Source organism: Vombatus ursinus, unplaced genomic scaffold, assembly GCF_900497805.2.
Source record: "Vombatus ursinus unplaced genomic scaffold, bare-nosed wombat genome assembly UNPS02014784.1, whole genome shotgun sequence".
Taxonomy (NCBI): Eukaryota; Metazoa; Chordata; class Mammalia; order Diprotodontia; family Vombatidae; genus Vombatus; species Vombatus ursinus.
In genome coordinates this window covers 11,258,161-11,278,122 of record NW_020954562.1, presented here as the reverse complement: position 1 = coordinate 11,278,122, position 19,962 = coordinate 11,258,161, and the positions used below count along the sequence as shown (strand labels likewise).

Sequence of the window (19,962 nt, the reverse complement as noted above, 5' to 3'; positions counted from 1 at the left end):
AAACTGTTATCATTCCCACCTCTCCCTTTGCCTTATAGCCCCATACTTTGTTGTTTGACATCCAGTCTCTTGACCCTTCAATCCTATTCTAGGCTACCACCCCTGTACTGGCTATACTTTTATCCCTTTTCCATATTGACCCAGTTGTGAACTAGTTCAACACTACACCTTCTTCTCTCAAATCCCTTGGTCTATTGTCCTATGGACACTTTTGCCCCACTGAGCCTAAGGATTGGATTGCTCTTGTCATCTTCTGCCTTTGCCTGTACTTCATATCTACTCAGCTAGCTGAAGAAAATCCTCCAAATGAGCTGATGGGGTCCTGTATAAACTTGTGTTGCATATTTTTAAGTGTGATTTTACGGCAAAGCAGTTCTTTTTATACATCCCTAATTGATATGTAAAATAATCCCACTCACCACAGCATTTTTCCAAAATCTTTCCATCTCCTCTCAGACCTTCCACTGACTCCTCTTCCCCCATCCTCTCAGCTAAGAATCTTGCCTTATGTTTTATGAAATGAATTTAGGCCATTTGTTTCTCCCCTTCTCCTCATCTAACATCATTCATATGCCTTCTGCCACTATTTCCTCCTTCATTCCTATCTTATATGAAGGAGTAATACTTTTCATTGCCAAAGCTAACCCCTTTACATGCAAGAGTGATCCCATTCCATTCCATCTTCTCCACCAGATTGTCCTTTCTATCATCTCTACTATTTTAGTAATACTCAACCACTCCCTGTCTATTGTCTACTGCCTGTAAATATGCTGATGTTGCCCCCACTTTCACTTGATCTGTCCATCCCCTTTTGCCATTTATTTCATTTCTACTTCTTTATGTGACCAGATAACTTGAGAAGGATCAAGTTATATAGGTGGTTCCATTTGCCTTTTAAATAGTGACACTTCTTCCTCTCCTCTCACACTTTAAAAATCTATGAAGTCTGGATTCTGACTCTCATCATTTAACTGGGGAAAGAATTTCTCTCTTTATTATAGTTTTTCTAGGTTAGTTTTCCTCTTCAGGAAGAGGATTCATTTAGAAGTATCATTGGATACTAAAATTGTAAAGAACATGAAGAACTATCCCTTACAGTTTATCAAGGAAATTGTAATCTACAGAGGTAAAGTAGCTTGTGCAGAGGTAAGGCAGTTATTGACAGAATTAAAACTAGAATAAGAGCTTGCTAGTAGTGTAAACTTTTTCCTCACTATACTATGGTATCTTGTGTATACAGCATTGATGCATGTGAATATTCCTAAATATTACTACTAGTATCTATTAGAATAATCGAATTTAGAGATAGAAAAGACTTTGAGTCATTTAAATCAGCACTTAAAGTTGGAATCTACTCTTCATCAAGTACTTAACTATTTTCTGCTTGAAATCCTCCCGTGACATCTGCCAAGATATCTGCCAGTTCATTTTTGGGTAGCTTTCATCATTAGTTCTTTTTAAAATATATGACAACCTGTCTCCCTATAATTTTTAACCATAGATACTAGTTCTGTCCTTTAGAGTCAAATAAAATAAGTCCAATCCCTTTTTCAAGTTATGTTCATTCAAACATTTGAAGATAGCTTATTTTGTTTCCAGGCAAATTTTCTTTAGGTAAAATATCCCTCGTCCTTCATATAATTATCATATAACATGGTTTTGAGTCCCATCATCAACCTCATCATCTTCCTGCATCTGTAGTCCTGTTTACCAATGTAAGATATGGTATCAAAACTGAAACAAAAAAACACACACACACGCAAATAGCATCATCAGATTTGATAGGAATATAGGGTGATAGATTTAGAGCTGTAACAAACCATGGAGGCCATGTAATCCATTGAAAATGAGACTCAGAGTCAAATGGCTGGCTCAAGATCACCCAAGCATTAAGTATCACATCTGGGATTTAATCCTAGTTTTCTGACTTAGAATCTATCACTCTTTCCACTGTACTGTATTGTTCCCTGTCTCTTCCTTCCTTCCTTCTTTCCTTCTTTTATCCCTCCCTCTTCCTTTTTTTCTTCTTTTTTTCTTCTTTTTTCCTCCCTCCCCCTTCCTTCTTCCTTCTCTTTCTCCCTCTCCTTCTTTCTCCTCTCCTCCTTCCCTTTCCCCTCCTTATTCTACTGCTGATAAGAATGTACACTTATCTTTGTATCCACATTACTTAGAGTGTAGTAGATACTTAGAGTGGAAATATACCTTGTTTTGGACTCTATACTTCTGCTAATGGAATGTGACAGTACAATAGCCAATTGATAAATGGTCAAAGTATATGAACAGTCAGTTTTCAGAAGAAGAAATTAAAGCTATCTATAGTCACATGAAAAAATGCTCTAAATCACTAATGATTAGAGAAATGCAAATAAAGTACCACATCACACCTGTCATATTGGCCAACATGACAAAACAGGAAAATGATAAATACTGAAGAAGATGTGGGAAAATTGGAACACTAATGTGTTGTTGGTGGAGTTATGAACTGATCCAGCCATTCTGGAGAGCAATTTGGAACTATGCCCAAAGGGCTATCAAACTGTATACCCGTTAACCCAGCAATACCACTTCTAGGTCTGTATCCAAAAGAGATCATAAAAATGGAAAAATGACCCACATGTACAAAAATATATTTATAGCAGCTCTTTTTGTGGTGGCCAAGAACTGGAAATTGAAAGGAAGTCCATCAATTTGGTAATGGCTGAACAAGTTGTGGTATGTGAATGTAATGGAATACTATTGTGCTATAAGGAATGATGAACAAGCAGACTTCAGAAAAAGCTGAAAAGACTTATATGAACTGATGCTAAGGAGAACACAGTCATGTTGTGCGATGACTGACTTTGATACTTGACTTAGCTCTTCTCAGCAATGCAAGGATCTAAGACATCTCCAAAAGACTCACAATGGAAAATGCTGTTCATTTCCAAAAAAAGAACTTTGGAATCTGAATGCAGATGGAAGCATACTATTTGTTCTCATTTTGTTTTGTTTTGTTCTTTCTCGTGGTTCCTCCCATTGGTTCTAATTATTCTTTACATCATGACTAATGTGAAATATGTTTAATAAGGATACATAAGTGGAGCCTATATCAGATTGCACGCCGTCTTGGGGAGGGGGGAGGAGAAGGATGAGGGAGAAAATTCAAAACTCAAAATCTTATGGAAGTGAATGTTCAAAAATTAATTATTTTTTAAAAAGCTGTCCATTTTATCTTCTGTGAGCTCTATTTCTTTCTTTCTTTTTTGGGGGGGGAGGAGGGAGAATAAATCATGAAGTTTTCCTTTATCCACAGATCTGAAAGATAATTTCTTCTTTGTTTCTCTAATTTTCTCATGATACCACATTTTAAGTTTAAGTCATGTATACTTTTAGAGTTTACTTTGGTACTTAACTTTGAGATATTGATCTAAACTTAATTTGTGCCAGATTGATGAGTATTTTTCCCAGGAATTTTTGTCATACAGTAATGCCTTATCTCAGTAACTAGGGTCTTTGGGTTTATCAAACACTAGTCTACTGTGCTAGTTTGGTTCAGTATTTTGTGTGCCTAATCTGTTCCACTGATCAACTTTTGTATCTTTTAGCCAGTACCAACTTGTTTAATTGGTCACTGTGTTAAAGTATAGTTTGAAATGTAGTACTGACTCCCATTTCCTCCAGCTCTTTTCCACTATTACCCTTGATATTCTTGGGCTTTTGTTCTTTCTTATGAATATGTACTATATTTTTCCTAGTTCTATAAAATAATCCTTAGATAGTTTGATTGCTGTGACACTGAATAAAAAATTAATTTAAGTTATTTTCATTTTTATTCCAATGCCTCAACCTACCTTTGAACAATTAATATTTCTCAAATTATTTAGCTCTATCTTTATTTCTGCAAGAAAAATTTTGTAGGATTCATGTAGTTCCTGGACATATCAGTAGATACCCAAGTATTTTATAACTTCTGTAGGTATTTTGAATGGAATTTCTTCTAGTTCTTTATGGTGGGTTTTATTGCTAATATACAGGAATGCTAATAATTTATGTGGATTTAATGTACATTCTGCAACTTTCCTGCCTTTCAGTCAACTTTTTAATTTCTTTTTCGGCTTTTCTTTGCCATTGTTGTCTGTGAAACCCAGTGATTGTATTTACTCTTTGCCCATACTTATTCCCTTGATTTTTCTTTATTGTTTTATGGCTATAGCTAACGTTGCTGCATTAAATAGTACTGATGATACTGTATATCTTTGTTTTACCCTTGATCTTATTGGAATGACTAAAACTTTTTGGTTCTCCATTTTCAATCTACTTTATTAGTTACCTTCCCTTGCTTTGAGCCATCCATAAATTTTAAATGCGTACTATCATTTTTTTTGCTCCACATCATTAAAATGTTCACTAGAACATGACCAATGGTGACTAAAATTCTGGGGGTTGGGGTGGTCATGTGGCACTTATACTTTTTAGAGTTAGTCCAGAATGATAGCAGCAAGTATAAACTGATGAGCAACACAATTATTAGTTTTTGCAATGCCTCTCTAAAATGAGAAAATAGTCCGGGTGTAGTGGCACACCTGTAATCCCTGTTACTTGGATAGGCTAGGGTGGATGCTTCATGATCTTGGGAGTAGGACTGCAGCTGTTCAGTTGTTTGCATTAAGTTCAGCCCTGTTATGGTGGGGAGGGAGGGAGGGTACTGTAGGCAGCCTAAAGAGGGTAGGAGGCAAATTGTCATGAGTTGTAAATGGAGTAAGTCAAAATTTTCATGCAGTTCAGTAGTGGGTTTTGGCCAGTGAGTAGTCACTGTGCTTCTAGCCCGGGCAAGGTCGAGAGACTGTTTTTCTCTCCCCACCTCTCCCCTCTCAAAATATGTGTGAGTGTGAGTGTGAGTGTGTGTGTGTGTGTGTATGTGAGAGAGAGAGAGAGAGAGAGAGAGAGAGAGAGAGAGAGAGAGAGAGAGATTTAGTTTGTAGGTCCTTTAAGATAAATGAAAGGCAAGCTGGGGTGGAAAAAATCTTAGACTAAGAATAAGGATACTGGTGTCTAGTCTCATTTCAGCTACTAAGTAGTTGGCCAAATCATTTATCATGTCTAGGCCTCTTTTTCCTCATTTGTGAAATAAGAAGGTTGGATGAAATTATTTCCAAGATTTCTGTTCTAAAGTTATAATGACTTTGAAACAAAAACTTCTTTCTAAACAAATTTAAATGTAGTAGATAGATATGTTTGGGAAAAAATTATCTGTAAGTGATATTGTTATACCACAGTATCATATTAATATTATTTGAGGATATTGTAAAAATCACCTTGCTAAGAAAAATTTTAGCAATCCTTTTAATACATGAATTAAGTACTTTTCATTTAATAAGTTTATCAATATGTACATTTTTTTTGCAGCATATAATGTCACATTATCAGAGAATTAGTTCCTGTGAGAGCCAGTGACCACTCCCTGATGTACTTGTCTATTTCTATAAATGTTATTTGATATTTTTAATGTTTTATATTTCATTCATTTTTCTAATACTCTGAAGATATTCAAATATGATATTTTGTTGATTATAAATATTAAGTCATTTTGATAATTAGTAAATGATATAATTTATTCAGTTTATATACAGTAGAATAAAATGATTGCACATATGCTTTAATTTAGTTTGAATTAGTCTTAACTATTTATACATATGCCAGTATCTATTGTCACCTAATTTTGGTGTAGTTTTATTATAGTAGCTTACCAGCTCTAATAATTTTAATTGTTATCTAGAAGAATAACATCATTTAATTTGATCAAAAGTATTGCAGATGGATGAGTGACAAATTAATAATTTACCATCTTTTCATAATACTATAGCTTGGAATATTAGAAAGATTGATGGCAGAAAAGGTTAACAAATTTTAGCAGCTTTCATTAGCTTTACATTGTCATATGTTTGTGGTACTGACTGAAATAAGCTTTGTAGGAGATCCAGTGTAGGGAACTAATTACTCGTGCCGATTGCTGTACTGATGAATAGACTCTCATTGTGTCTTTCCCCTGAAGATGAGCAGCAGTGTGTGATTCACGGCTGCATCCTGGCTGATATTTGATAATAATTTTAACAGATAAATGTAGGAAGGCAGAATGATTAAGTGCCTATCCTGGCTCTGTGACTGCCAAAGGCATCCACAAAGCCAGCTGTGCTCTGCCTTTTTAAAACATCACTAGTGGGAAATTTACATTATTAATTGAGCTTTGAGTAAATGTCTTTTCCTCATCTATACACATACATATACTTTAAGGTATTTTCAATTACTCCTTTCAAGAAATAACTATAGTTTTTATTTTTAAATTAAATAATGGACCATATCATATAAATGAAACTCTGTAGGAAAGCTGTTATATACACATATGCTGTATGCATGTTTGTATGCATATGGATATACATACACACATACATATTAATTTAGATACATTTAATGACAAGAATATAGTCTGTTAGCATTTCCCTCCCTACTTGTATCATATTCTTCCGCCTCCTCATAGTAATGATCAAAGCCAACAAAGGACATATAGTGTATCCATGTTTTTTCTGTCCCAATATTCTCAGAAAAGAGGTACCAAAAACACTGTAGGCCTATTGCTTTAAAAAAAAAAAAGGCATTGAGAGAATTACATAGTTTATTGCATATTCTCTTCTTGAACTGAATTTGAATGACTTAATTTGTAAAAACAACTCTGTAGACACTGCTTTATTTTTAGATTTGTTCTTTGAAATGCAGGGAATATCAGTATCATTTTTTGGTATTTTGAACTATAAATTGGTCAAGGATACTAATTTGTCACAGCTGACAGGCACACAATTTTATTAGCTCATGAAATACAAGTGAGATTTTATTTTGTATTTATCATTCTAGCAGAAGTTCCAATTATGGAGAAATTTTTTATTTTACCATTACCATAGATCTTCAAGCTTTCGATTTTTTTTACTAGCAAATTACACCACAGGTGTTTCCCTTCTATGCCACCTTGCATATTAGGACTTTTAATTTTACTACTTTCCTAGCAAAATATTTTTTCAGTATTCTAGTTAAAAATTAGCTTAAAAAAAGAAACATCATTACAGAAAACTTTACATATTTGAAGAAATATAATGGAAGATAAATTTAGCATAACCTTTAAAAATAAATTTCAAGAAGTATGTTTTCCATACAGCAATTATTGCACATCGTATAGCATGTAGTTTTTAATTAAATATAAAAACATAGTACATGAAACAGAAATCCAATCTGATTTGCTTGAAAATAGATGGCTATTTCACTCTCCTGCAGTGGTTTATTTAAAAACAGTAAATGGAAAAGAAATGCGTTTTCTTGTGTTGTTCTAAGCCTCAGGGGCTAAATGTAATGAATATTTTAAGAGATTATTTTAATTAAATTCCTGCACATCTAAACAGAGCAATATTTTATTATCACATACATAGCCATGTAACTGAGGTATTCATTAAAGTTAACACTTTCTGGACCAAGCATTCATAGTATGATTTACTGACCTTGTGCAAAAAGGCACAAATTAGGAAGAAAAATGAAGGGGGACAGACTTTGATTAATATAGGTAATGTTATACCATATTTATAATAGCCTTTTCCCTATTCTGGTTTATAAATGCAGTCACTGAGAAAGGTGCCCTGCTGAGGCTGAAATGAGGCTGAAATCGGAGCACATGCCACTAGAGTGTGGGGAAACTGATCACACTGTCAGCAATTCATTTCAAAATGATGTATTTAGTGCTCATTTCACCTTCCAAGAAAAAAGGGAAAGGAGTTCCTTAGACTGGAAGGTGATATTGTTATTTTCAAGGACATACCTAAGTAAAAGATTGCAGCAAGGATGGGGGGGGGAAGAGGTAGTTGAACAGGGATTGGATGGGGAGAAGGAAAAAAGGGCAGAGCAAACAAGGAGAGCTTTATGCAGAAATTCAGTGCTACCACGCTGTTTGATAATTGCTAACATATGTGGCTTCTCTGTTTCATTGTAGTCGTCCTCGTGAGTTCTGGCGCCTTGACTACTGGGAAGATGACTTGCGGCGCCGGCGACGATTTGTGCGTAACCCTCTTGGATCGACACATCCTGAAGCGACACTAAAAACAGCCGTGGAACACGGTCAGTGTAAAAACTGCTTCTTGTCCATAGCAGCAGGTACAGTACTTGGTAATGAAGAACAGAACTTCATTACTGCAAGGCCTTGTAAAACAGTTCAACACTACATTTCAGACTTATTTTACCCACAAATAAAACAAGTAGTTACTTTTTCATAGACAGCATAGTGTCTGTAATCTTGTGGTGTTAAGCGTATGCACACAATATGTTACACATGCAACATTTTTATAACACACCCTTTGTCTCTAGAGTTTGAAGCAAAAATTATTTTTAATGACACATTTAGCTTTGAGTCCATTGCCTTCATCAAGTAAAAGACTGCTAACTAATTTAATTACTTTAATACAAGAAAGCAAGCATTACTAAAACCTAATACATTTTGAGGCACTCCTGGGCATATATGGTTTTTCCTTAACTGCTGAATTTTAACTTGAGATTCCTGTAAGAGGCGGAGGGATGGTAATAAATGTCCAAGTGCCCTGGCCTAGGTAGTCTCTAAGCCTTGATTTGTAGATGGTAATGATAGATGGTTAGTGGAAAAAGAGAATAGACATTATTTTCCTGTGTTACTGTTCTGCATCATCTTGCTATCAGAGTTCAACAAAACATTTCCCCCCTTTTTGTTGTAATGCATGTCATCCGAATTCTCATTCAGGAGCAACTTTTGGAAGTTGTCTGATAAGTCAGTGGGAATAAATGAGTAGAACTATTCATTATTCCTTTGGATTTAACAATTTCTTTACCTTGATCATTCACTTAGACTTATTATTTTATGGTTTTGGAAGTTATTTAAGATACATAGTTAAGGAAAATATAAAGTTTACCCATACTTACTATTATTTTGGTTATTAATAAAACTGACTATATAACTTTAATGTTGTTCTTTTTTAAATACAAAGAATATTTAATTTTTTTTTCATGCCTGCCATTTAAAATTTCAAGGTTCATATTTACATTTATAAGGTTAAAGTGCAAAATACAAAGGAAATACTATCTTAAGGCAATTAGAAATATTGTTAAGATCTAGATGAAAAGAATATAATGTTGAGTTTGGCCTCAGCCAGGCAGCTTAACCTCTTGCACTCAGCCTTAAAGAGCCATTTCTGGAAGAAAATGTCTACAATATGTCATCAGATATAACACCAAATGTGACATCAGTCCTTTAAAATAAATGGCCATACAGAGAATAGTCAATAACAAAGTGATCTAAAAGCATTGAGTCCCCGAGCCTTACATCTTTAGCAGTAGGAGGAGGGGAAGGAGAAACAAAATGTAGAATTAATTAGGACACTTCTGCTTTTTGGGTTCTTATTATTTTTGTGTGTGTGGTGGTACTGTGGATTTTAGGGTAGAATGTATTTCTTGGTTAATGATCCTTACATTCAAAAGATCTGCTTTTTTAAAGGATTTTATTCCATTTGAGCAGAAAAGGACTTAGGACTTCTTGAGAAATAGTTTTATTGACATTTTAAGAATTTTTCTTATATCTTTTCATTCATTTACTAAGGATTTTTAAATTTTTTCTTTATATAAGCCATTTGTTTTCATAAAATGTCCTTACTGTACAAATAGAATTAAAGTTTATTTTCTAAACTCATTCACAAATGAATAGAATAATATAATTTTTATTCATTGAAATTAAAATAATCCTTCAAATTTACTTCTCATACATATTTTATTTTCAGACTATAGCTTTTCAAATTCATACCAGAAAAATAACAAATTGAACTATCCATTCAGACAACATAGGTATCTTCCTATGTGATGATCCTAGTTGTAGTTTTGTTGTAAGAAAATAAACAGTTATTTCTTTGCATATCTTGTCTGCTGAAATCTTGCAGTGACATTACATTGAAGTAATTTACTTTCGAAAAATAATCACCCGTTAGTACCTTTTGTTAAATTTATTAGGAAGAGTAACTTAGATTTTTAAAATATTAATGAGGTTAAAATAACATAAATGATTTTTTTTTATCATGAAAGTTTTAATTTAATTCCATGGAAGAGAAAGCTGGGTTAAAACATTTGATTTGATACTGTCTTGTTTAGTAATATTTTTGCAGTTCTTCTCTAGTGATCATTAATGTGTAAAGCAGATTTTGAAGTACAGGAACATTTGAAAAAGAAATAATTTTAATAGAATAATATTCATATTGTTTATTTCCTCTACGTTTCTAATTCAAGTTTTTGTTGTTGTATTTCACCTAAAAATCAAACACCAGACGAATAAGCAGACAGATTTAAGTATACTATTGGGCTTACCTTTCTCACTGAAATTTATAGTTATCCTTAGTTTAACTTTTTTGAAAGATGCTAATTATACTTTTCTATTTTTTAAAAAACAACAAAAATAATGTGACATAAAGGCATCCTAGGAAGTTCTAGAAATCAATCCCTTAGTGCTTCTGTGTGATGCCATAATTTATTATGAATATATAAAACGATCATATTTAAAATATAATTTTACAAATTTATTCTGAAAATATCTCTAAAGAGTCAACAATATAAGCATAATTTCTGAGTAATATTTATTTTTAAGAAGCTATTTTGAATAAGTTAAACAGTTGAATACTCAAAATGATAAATAACTTAAAAAGAAACCCTGGTGAAAAAAAAAAGATGGCCAAAGATGTTACAAAATCCTGTAAGAGATAAAAATATACTGAGTAAAAATGTTTACATTTAACTAGTCTTTGTGTATTTCCTATTGTTTTATATTTATATCATAGAAGGTTGACTGCATTGTAGGGATACTGTATCTTTAAAGTGAAGAACCATGGAGTACCATGCACTGTATTAATATAAAAGAAAAACATCCAAAGGGAAATCTTGTTGGAGATTACTTATGTATTTTAGTTGTTAGCGCCATCTTTTCCAGGGATTGATTTGATTTGAAGGAAAGCCTCTGGTGCAAAGGTGGACGAGTAAATACCTGAAGACTGATGTTCTCTGTTCTCACGATCAATACCAGCCCCATGACTCTACTTCTGGCTACCTTCTAGTTAAAAACAAATTTTTTAATTCTGACAATTTAATTGCCCTGCCCAAGTTCACATTAACTTGCTTTGGGGAAAGGAGATTTAGGTAATTTTTCAAAGAGAGAACCTCCAAAGTAGTTATTTGTAAAAGTCATTGTTTTAGTGTAGGGTTGTTTTTTTTTTTGTTGTTGTTTTTTTTACTTTGTAGACACTATTATATCCTAAAATTAAAATAAAAACTATGTTTAAATTTTATGAAAACAATCTGCGTCAGGGAAAGAGGAATATTTTGATTTCTAGAGATTTAAATTTTCCATATATATGTATGCATATGTATGTATAATTATTAAATATTTATTATCATTCAAATACAGGGTACTTAATAGATTTACTAACTTACATTGCCTGATTCTTATTATGGAATTTTAGAGTTAATAGGGATATTAACGAGCCAAAACCTGTATTTTACAGATCAGTAAATTCAAGACCCAGAGAAGTTATTTATATGCATATGGTCACACAACTAGTTAGGGACAGAGATGAGATTGGAACATAAGTCATCTGACTTCTAACAAATGAGTTTTACACTATCATACTGTTTTCCATACTCATTGTTTAATTTAGTTGACATTTTACCATCAAGTTAAAAGGAAAAAAAAGTTAACATTCATATATAGTAACTTATTAGCAAGGTTCCACTTAAATATATCTTTTATTTAGGTGATAAATGAATCCTAGTTAGAATAATTGCAGAAATGTATTATAAGGATATAGAATTACTTTAAAAAATTTTAACATTGCCTATACCATTTAAAGGAGAAAATAGTTTTTCATTGTTGCCATTGCTTTTTGGTCAGATTCTATAAATAGCAGATCACACTCTTATTCTTTGCCTTTTATAGATGTTCATCTTGTAAGATTTCTTGTAATACAAATATGGTTCTGTATAGATTGTCACGAATACTTTCACAGATAGATATATAGGTAGGTAGGTAGGTAGAAAGAAGAATCATTGGCTGGAAATTGTCATCACAAGTAAATATGGAGTGTTTTTTAACCCACTTACCCAGCATTATGATAAACTTCAAATCATATTTGGAGTTATCACATTATTTCTGTTTTAATTTTTTGTTAAAATAAACAATAGTGCAAAATAATTCAGGAAACAGGTTTTTGAAGCAACAAGATTATGCCCTGATCAAGTACCCAAAATGCTTCTGTCTCTAGCAACCAAAATATAATATTCTCTCTGTTGATGTAGCACTTTCTAGTTCCATATTCAGCAGGACAAACATGAGTGGCCTTTTCAGTCATGATAGTGGGCTGCTTTAAGTTATCCATGCTTTCTTGAGCTTGTCCCATGCCCCCAACCCTTCTTGGTAAATGGCATAAACTATACAGTATCCATATATAATATGATATATTTTCTAAATTATTCCAATGAGCATTAACTTTATCTCCCAAATAATGAAGATAGGGCTGTATCTCTAGAATCTCAATAGAGTAGAACTTTGGTAGCCCTCACCATTTGGTATCCTGGTAAATCTACTGCAAAATTTTGTGAAGTCTGTTATTTCAGTAGTTGAGATGACAAATTTTGCTTTGAATAGTGTAATTATTCTTTAAGTGGTATGGTGCCTGAGACTTTGGTGCGCAATCTCCTTCTACTCACCTTCTGAAATATTAACTGTGGCAGTCTGCCAATTGAGAAAAGGAAGAGAATCTGTGAATCCCAAACCGGGACGATTCCCACCTACCTTTTTTCTTGGCTTCACTCACCCTGTCCTGTTGACAAATCCACTCCTAGCCAGTGTTGCTTCAGAGCTTGTCCCAGATAGTCTCACCAATGCCTATTCAGCCCCTGCTCAAGCTTCCTTTTCAGCTTGGTACCAGATTTCAGTAATGACATGGATTAAGCCTGTGTAAGATACAGCTAGAGACACTTAAAAAACAACAACAAATTACTATAGTTTTATATAGTAACTGTAGCTTCAGTAATTATTTAATTGAACCAGTAATGAAACTGCAATAAAAACAAAGCTAGATGTAGTACATTTTTACATGGTACTGAAAAAGAACTAAAAAGATTTTATTCTTAATAACCTTTTGATATCCAGAAGATTTCTTGAGCTAAGACAAAATTAAACACACAGCTTGCATTTAAATGATTCAAAAATATACCCTGACTTCATCAAATTAAACGGTTAGTCCATTGTGGAATACACTGACACGCGAGTGAAATATAACATTGAATACCTGTTTACAAAATGGTGATTAAATGGCATAGTGCAGCTAAAACTAAAAATGTATTTTCCCCCAATGCATATAAACATTATAATTATCTTTTATTTTTTGCTTGGAATTGTTTTGTTCTAATTTTGAAAAAAAAATCTTTAGCAGAAAGCTATTAGACCATTGAGAATTGAACAACAGTGCATGTGGTGTGTATTAGAGTACTGTTGGTAATTTTACTGCTGCTAACTTAAAATCCTCAAGGGGGAGTTAATTACAGGAAAACCATTCTAAATATCAGTAAGCTGCATATTTTCCATGACAAGAGGGTTTTTAGCTCAGATTGAACAATTCCAGAATCTGAGTTTTTTTTGTTTGATAAATTAAAAAAGTAAGATAAAAGTTAAAATCCCATGTATACAATATACCCATATTGCTGTCTTTTACATAAAACTTTCCCTTAGTTGGAATGTTATTCTGTTTGAAACAAATTGTTAACAAGATAAGATTGTATACAATATCTTTGCTTCAAACTCAAAATTGAAATTATTTAAAATTAGAAATGTCTTGGGTCATTTTACTTTATGTTGCCTTTAAATGTGCATTTATTTACTGAAAGTTTAAACCATATTATATTGCCACTAGGGACTGCCTTCCTTTGTAAATGTTTGCAGATTAAAGTTTTTTTTTTTTTTTAAATAAGCTAGTGGAACCTAAAGTCATGTATGGCAGTAATCAGGGAAAGTAATGAGCAAGTTGGTCCTGATATGTTTGGCATATGTTTGTCAGACTTGAATTTGGATATGAATATTTTCATCGTTTACATTTTATGTTTGATTTTTCAAAACCATTTTTTAACACACTAGGCTTTTTTTTAAAAGTAAGAGCAATACCTAATTGTATATATTTGTATACCAGCTTGTATACTAAATGTGCAAGTTATATAATACTTTTTTTATGGCAGGAAGTAAAAAATAACCCAATAAATGTAAAGATTAACACATTGATCGATGCAAATGTCCAGTAAGTAGTAATTAATTTCCTTAAGTCTCGTATTTTTAATTTTTACACATTTTGCAAGGACTAATTTATTTTTAACAAGTGTGATAATATAAAATTCAAAAAACCTAGAAATTATTGCATGTTTGGGGGATAATTATGTGTTTCTCTCTCCAAAATAAATATTAAAACAATGAAATAACTTATCTTATTCAACCTAAAATTTTTGGCTTAGTACAGAGTACTTGATTATAACTTTTGGGATAATATATGCATTGGCACCCAATATTTTAAACGATGTGCATATAAGAGCTAATAACTGTCATTTATGTAGCTCTTTTATACATTTTATCTCATTTGATCTCATGTATTTAAGAAAATAAGATCTTATTTACCCCTAGATAGTATGAGAATGAATAATTTATTTAAAAAAAACAATTTCCCTTTCCCAACTTTTAGTTTTTACTATATTATTAGGAGAAATTATAATCCTTGCAGTATTAAAGTATCAGGAGAAAAACTTTCATTTATCCAAAAGTAATGCCCTGTTATAACAGTGGAATGAATTAGTGATAACTGCAAATGAGTTGGCAATGAAATAAAAATGAAGTTTTACTCTATGCATAAGTAACCCTTGACCACAAAATATTGTATACTATATAGAATTAAAGAGCTGGAAAGATCCTTAGAGACTATCTGATCCAATCCCTTGTTTTTACAGAGGAAGAAACTGAGTCCCAAAGAGGTTAATTAAATCAGTTTGTGTATCTGTGCTACAGTTTAAATGTTTAAAGCCTATTAGATTCATTCATTTTGATATATCATGCATTTAGTGACATCTGATTCCACCTCAGACCTTTTTTGGGAACTTGCTTGCATTGGGCTGAATCTTTTCAGTCTTTCTACAGGGAAAGCTTACACCCTTGGTTCAAGGAATCAGGTGCACCAACTCTAGGGATTAGATCAAGTTTGTAAAATGTGAGCATGAGAAGTCGGGTCTCTACAGTGAAGATCCTAAACCTGCCTTTTTTCGTATAAGCTTGTAGGATTGTCTATGCACTAGAAACATCGTCTGGCATTTGTTTGAAATCTTTTAAGATAGCCTATTTCCTGCTGGTCCATGAGATTGGTTCTATGCCTCCCAGCCATGCAGACATCCACACCCTCTGCTCAGTAGTTAAGTCAGAGGCTTGCAGTATTTGAAGTTCTGGTTTTCATTTCTAGTCCCCAGATTATTTCTCCCAGTTACTTCCACTGACTCTTCTGCTCCTTCTCCTAGTCTCATTGTTGGCTGTCGGCGCCCCCCAGAGCTCCTCCTTTGCAGATTGCAGAGATTTGTGTTTTTGCTTCTCTCTTCCTCCCTCCTGCTGCCTTGTCACACGTCCTGAGAAAATAGGCTTGGCTCTTTTCTGCTAGTGTATTTGTAGAGGCTTCTCTGGCAGGCCAAACCCTTTCTGTTGTGTTTACCCTCAGGGCGCCTTAGCCCTTTAGTTTAACAACCTGGAGAGGTAGCTTTTGCACCTCTGGTTTCCCAGCCTTGTATCTTAGGAGAAACTACTGTAGCCTTGTGGAGCTGGCAGGGAGGATGGAGAAACAGGAGAGGAGATGTGAGTTGATAGGAACCAGTGGCTTCATTAATGCCACTGATTCATCTGTCCAATCTCCATGGAAAGCTGTATGCTCAGACTAGTGTACCAAGGCTTCAGCTAACCTTCTTACTTTATCTCAATTCTTGATTTTTCTCTAAAATTCCAAATGCATCTGGCTATTATGTTATTCACAGAGTGAAGTTTCTCCACCTCACTCCCCAAATCTCTTATGGAAAACTGAAATGATTTGCCTGGTAGCTGAAACTGGAGATTATTCTTCCTCCCTCCCCCAAATCTTAGGAAGTGCTGGATTTCAATCTTCCCTTTTCTTAACTATAAATAAAATGAAAAGTCACTGATTCTGAGGTTGATGTTAATGGGATGAATGTTCTTCAGGATATGTTAGACTAGGTTTAGGAAATAAACTTTGTCATACATACCTGTGTGCTATCCTGAATACCTCTGTGTATATGTGCATGCCTGTGTGTGTGTGTTTGTGTGTATGTGTATGTATGTGTGAGAGAGTAACTCTCCCGGTACAAGTGATCGTCTTTGACTAATCTTCCCTTATTTCAAATTTTCATTCCTCCCACCTTCCTTTTGACCACTGTCTCCTTCCCTAAGCTGATGGACAGCCATGTTTCTTTTTCATTTCAGATTCAGATGAAGATATCCTTGCTAAAGGAAAACAGTCCATCAAGAGTCAGGCTTTAGGAAATCAGAACTCAGAAAGTGAGATTCTCTTGGACGCCGATGATGATACCCTGTCATCCGTGGAGGAGAAAGATTTAGAGAATCTTACCGGTAAATTCTGCAGTTGTGCAAATATTCAAACTAGCTTACCAGTCAGTTTATGTTGCATTGCTATATTTTTATTTATGACAACTAAGGCCTATTTAGAAAGTGAGGACCTTTAAGTTAAAGTAAGATTGTTTTTGTTTCTGATGTTTTTCCCCAGTATCATCAGAGTGTCTATTGTTTCCCCTGACTTTTTCTATTATGAAATTTCCGCACGTCCCCCAACAAACACTGTCACTGTTTTTTACTTAATTTCTCTTTTTACAGTCATGGGCTTTCATTTGGAAAAGTAATTTTTTCCCTTTTCTTTTTTGTTAAAAACAACAAAAAGTACCCTCTCCCACTTAAGGGCCTTGCTGTCTAATCACTCTAAAAGTCTGCCTAGGTAAGTAGTTTGTAAACAAACTTAGCTCTGGAGTAGAGGGTTGGCTTTGATACATTGATTTTACTGATTGTGCCCTTCTCTTTTACATATAGCTTCTCCCACACAAAGCAAAAACAAGAAAAAAATTCTGTTCTAAAAACCTAGTGATACTTTGTTCTTACAGAACTTCCTGGTGATAGAAAACCAAGTTTTTCAATATAATTATAATTTACAAATTCTCAGCTTTGCTTCCAGGACAGAGGGTAGATGGCCAATAGGATATGTGTTTTCCTTATTGGGGCATTTTAATATTTCACTAAATGGCTTTGTTCCTCCATTGCCTACAGTTCTTTTGGTACTACTATTGGAAGGGCTAAGAAGGAAGAGCAGTAAGATGGAAATGTTTCCAGAATTATTTTTTTACCTGGAAAATAATCCCCTGTATTATATTCTACTCTGGTAAATCTGAAATATGGATCTGTTGTTCATGAACACTTATTTTTAACTTTGCGATATATTGTTTGATCAAGGAAAACAGAAAGTAGGATAGGATATGTAGTCTTTAGTGAGGGATATATAATTCTCAGAAAAATGAAATACAATTAATTGGAGCATTATGCCCTGTGACTTTTGTTCCCTTTTTCCCTCCCTCCCTCAGTGGTAGGGAGAAGAGGAATTGTTCATCTCTCTCTGGACCCTTCCTTCAAAACCCACTGCCCATTTCCTCCTCTTTTATTATGCTTCTCTTCCAGCTTCTGGTAATACATTCCTACTGTAATAGAGGTGAAAGGGGAGTTTAATTATATAATCTTGACAATGGCAATAGGATTAAGAAGTAATCCTCACTAATAAAGTGGTGTGGGTTAGAAATGAAGTGGAAATTGTCAGGGGTCTTCTGTAGGACCTGGGCTGCCCTGGATCCTGCAGCTGTCTGCTCGCCCCATAATTGAATGTCTGAGAGTGATTGAAAAAATGTTATTTCTCCTCTGGATTACATGCTAATGTACAGAGGGCAAAAGGAGACAGCAAAAGAACACATAGCTGCTTATTTCATCCATTTATAGGGATGAGCTTAGGGAAATCATGGCCGTTCTACTGCTATCTGCTGCCCATCTGCAAACACAATGTATTTGTACATTGGGAATAGGGGGCAAAGCCTGCTCTGCTCTCAGTAGAGCATCCCTTCTATTGTCCTTCTGGCGCACATTAAGATTGATGTTAGATTAAAGACCATCACAGTTCTAAGAATCGATGGAAATGACAGTTCATCTGAATTTGGGAGCAGTTATTCACTCATGATTGCCTGAGTAGCTGTACTACTGTATTAATTCAAAATTTTAAGTATCACTCTCATGCTGCTTTTTTGTCCCACAAAGAATTTGAGCAATCAGAAATTGATTTCAGATTTTTAATTTTCCCTTTTTAAAAAAGCCCAAAATACAAAGTAAGCAAATCTACTGTGTGTGTGTGTGTATATATACACACATTTAGTGTCTCCCTCCTTTTTTTAGGTTTGGGTCTATAGCTTGTAGACTGTTAGATCTGTAGTGATTCCATTGTTTTCAGTAGCAATCTGATTTGTCTCTTTGATAAACCCTGTGGAGATTTGATTATTCCAATAAAAATTCATTCAGTTGGAAACCCACCCTCCAGCTGTTTAATCCCTGAATCCCCAAACTACATTAATACTGTATTTGGAACCACTAAACAGTATTTAACAGTGGAGCGGAAGGTATACTAAAGTAGAATTGTTATAATTCTTTTCAGGAAGGTTAGTTAAGATGAAGCATGAGATTTTTACAGCTCACACCCAGACTGCAGAGAATGCACTAATAGGGATGACATTACCAGCTTCACCAAAGAGCTGGTCTTTTGTGATCTAACCCTAGTTAGAATCTGAGAACTGAAGCCCTCGTCTTGGAAGCCTGCTTAGTTTTCTCCATTTCCGTAGTTGCTGCTTGGGTAATAGCTACTTGCTGGTTGGCAGCCTGGGGCTTGCTTCTGATGTGAAATGTGAACGAATAGTAGAATCAAATTCTATCTGACTATGGGCATTGCATACTCACTACAAAGCAATTGCATACCAATTTACCAGGATCATTAACCAGCTGTTATAGGCCCAAGGGTCTAGAGGTCTTTGCATTGTTGGAGGAGGATAGGGTCAAGCAGAATATGTGGGTGGGGGACACACTAGGTAGTTGTGGTGAGAATCAGAAAAAAAAAATAAGATTTGAAATCAAGTTTCTTACACATCTGGTGTTTTCTTTCTGTATCCGACAGGTCCCGTTAGCTTGAGCACACCAGCCCAACTTGTGGCCCCTTCCGTGGTGGTAAAGGGCACTCTTTCCATTACCTCCTCTGAACTCTATTTTGAAGTGGACGAAGAAGAGCCGAACTTCAAGAAAATTGACCCCAAGGTAAGAAGGGGACACATGCAGTGTCTTACCTCGTTACCGCCAACAGCCGTCCCGTCTGGCTGTGGTGATAACTGTTTTTCCCCTGTGGTTGGAGTGTTTAGAGTATTTTTGGGGGGAGGGGTGAGGAATAGGGGAGGCTAAGGAAAGGCATGGGAAGCACCCAGCCAAATTCTTAAAGACTTGATTTAGATTTTTCACTGAGGTGTACTCTGGCCCTGTTTTCCCTTATAATCTTGAGTTTCACTTACTGACTATTTTAGTGTAGTTCATTTATATTAATAATTTCCCCTTAGATCCAGTGTTAATTGACTTACTATTAGGGTGAGGATGGGAAATTTCATGGATCCAACTCATAGAAAGATATCATTGGGAACCTGAGTTTGCAGAGTTCAAGAGGTTGTAATCATTTGTCTAGCCTCTATGTTTTCTGAATATAATTCCAATATATTGCCCTTACT

The 19,962-nt window shown here is 34.4% G+C and overlaps 1 protein-coding gene across 7 annotated transcripts in view; it reads left to right on the top strand.

Annotated features, from left to right (window-relative positions):
- Positions 1–19,962, top strand: part of LRBA (LPS responsive beige-like anchor protein) — a 676,054-nt gene that overhangs the window by 357,593 nt on the left and 298,499 nt on the right. For all 7 annotated transcript variants that reach the window (XM_027866938.1, XM_027866942.1, XM_027866935.1 and 4 more), the window contains 3 exons: positions 8,006–8,130; positions 16,583–16,729; positions 19,368–19,504. In XM_027866938.1, coding sequence (XP_027722739.1) covers positions 8,006–8,130; positions 16,583–16,729; positions 19,368–19,504 — 409 coding nt within the window. The remainder of the gene's footprint in view (positions 1–8,005; positions 8,131–16,582; positions 16,730–19,367; positions 19,505–19,962) is intronic.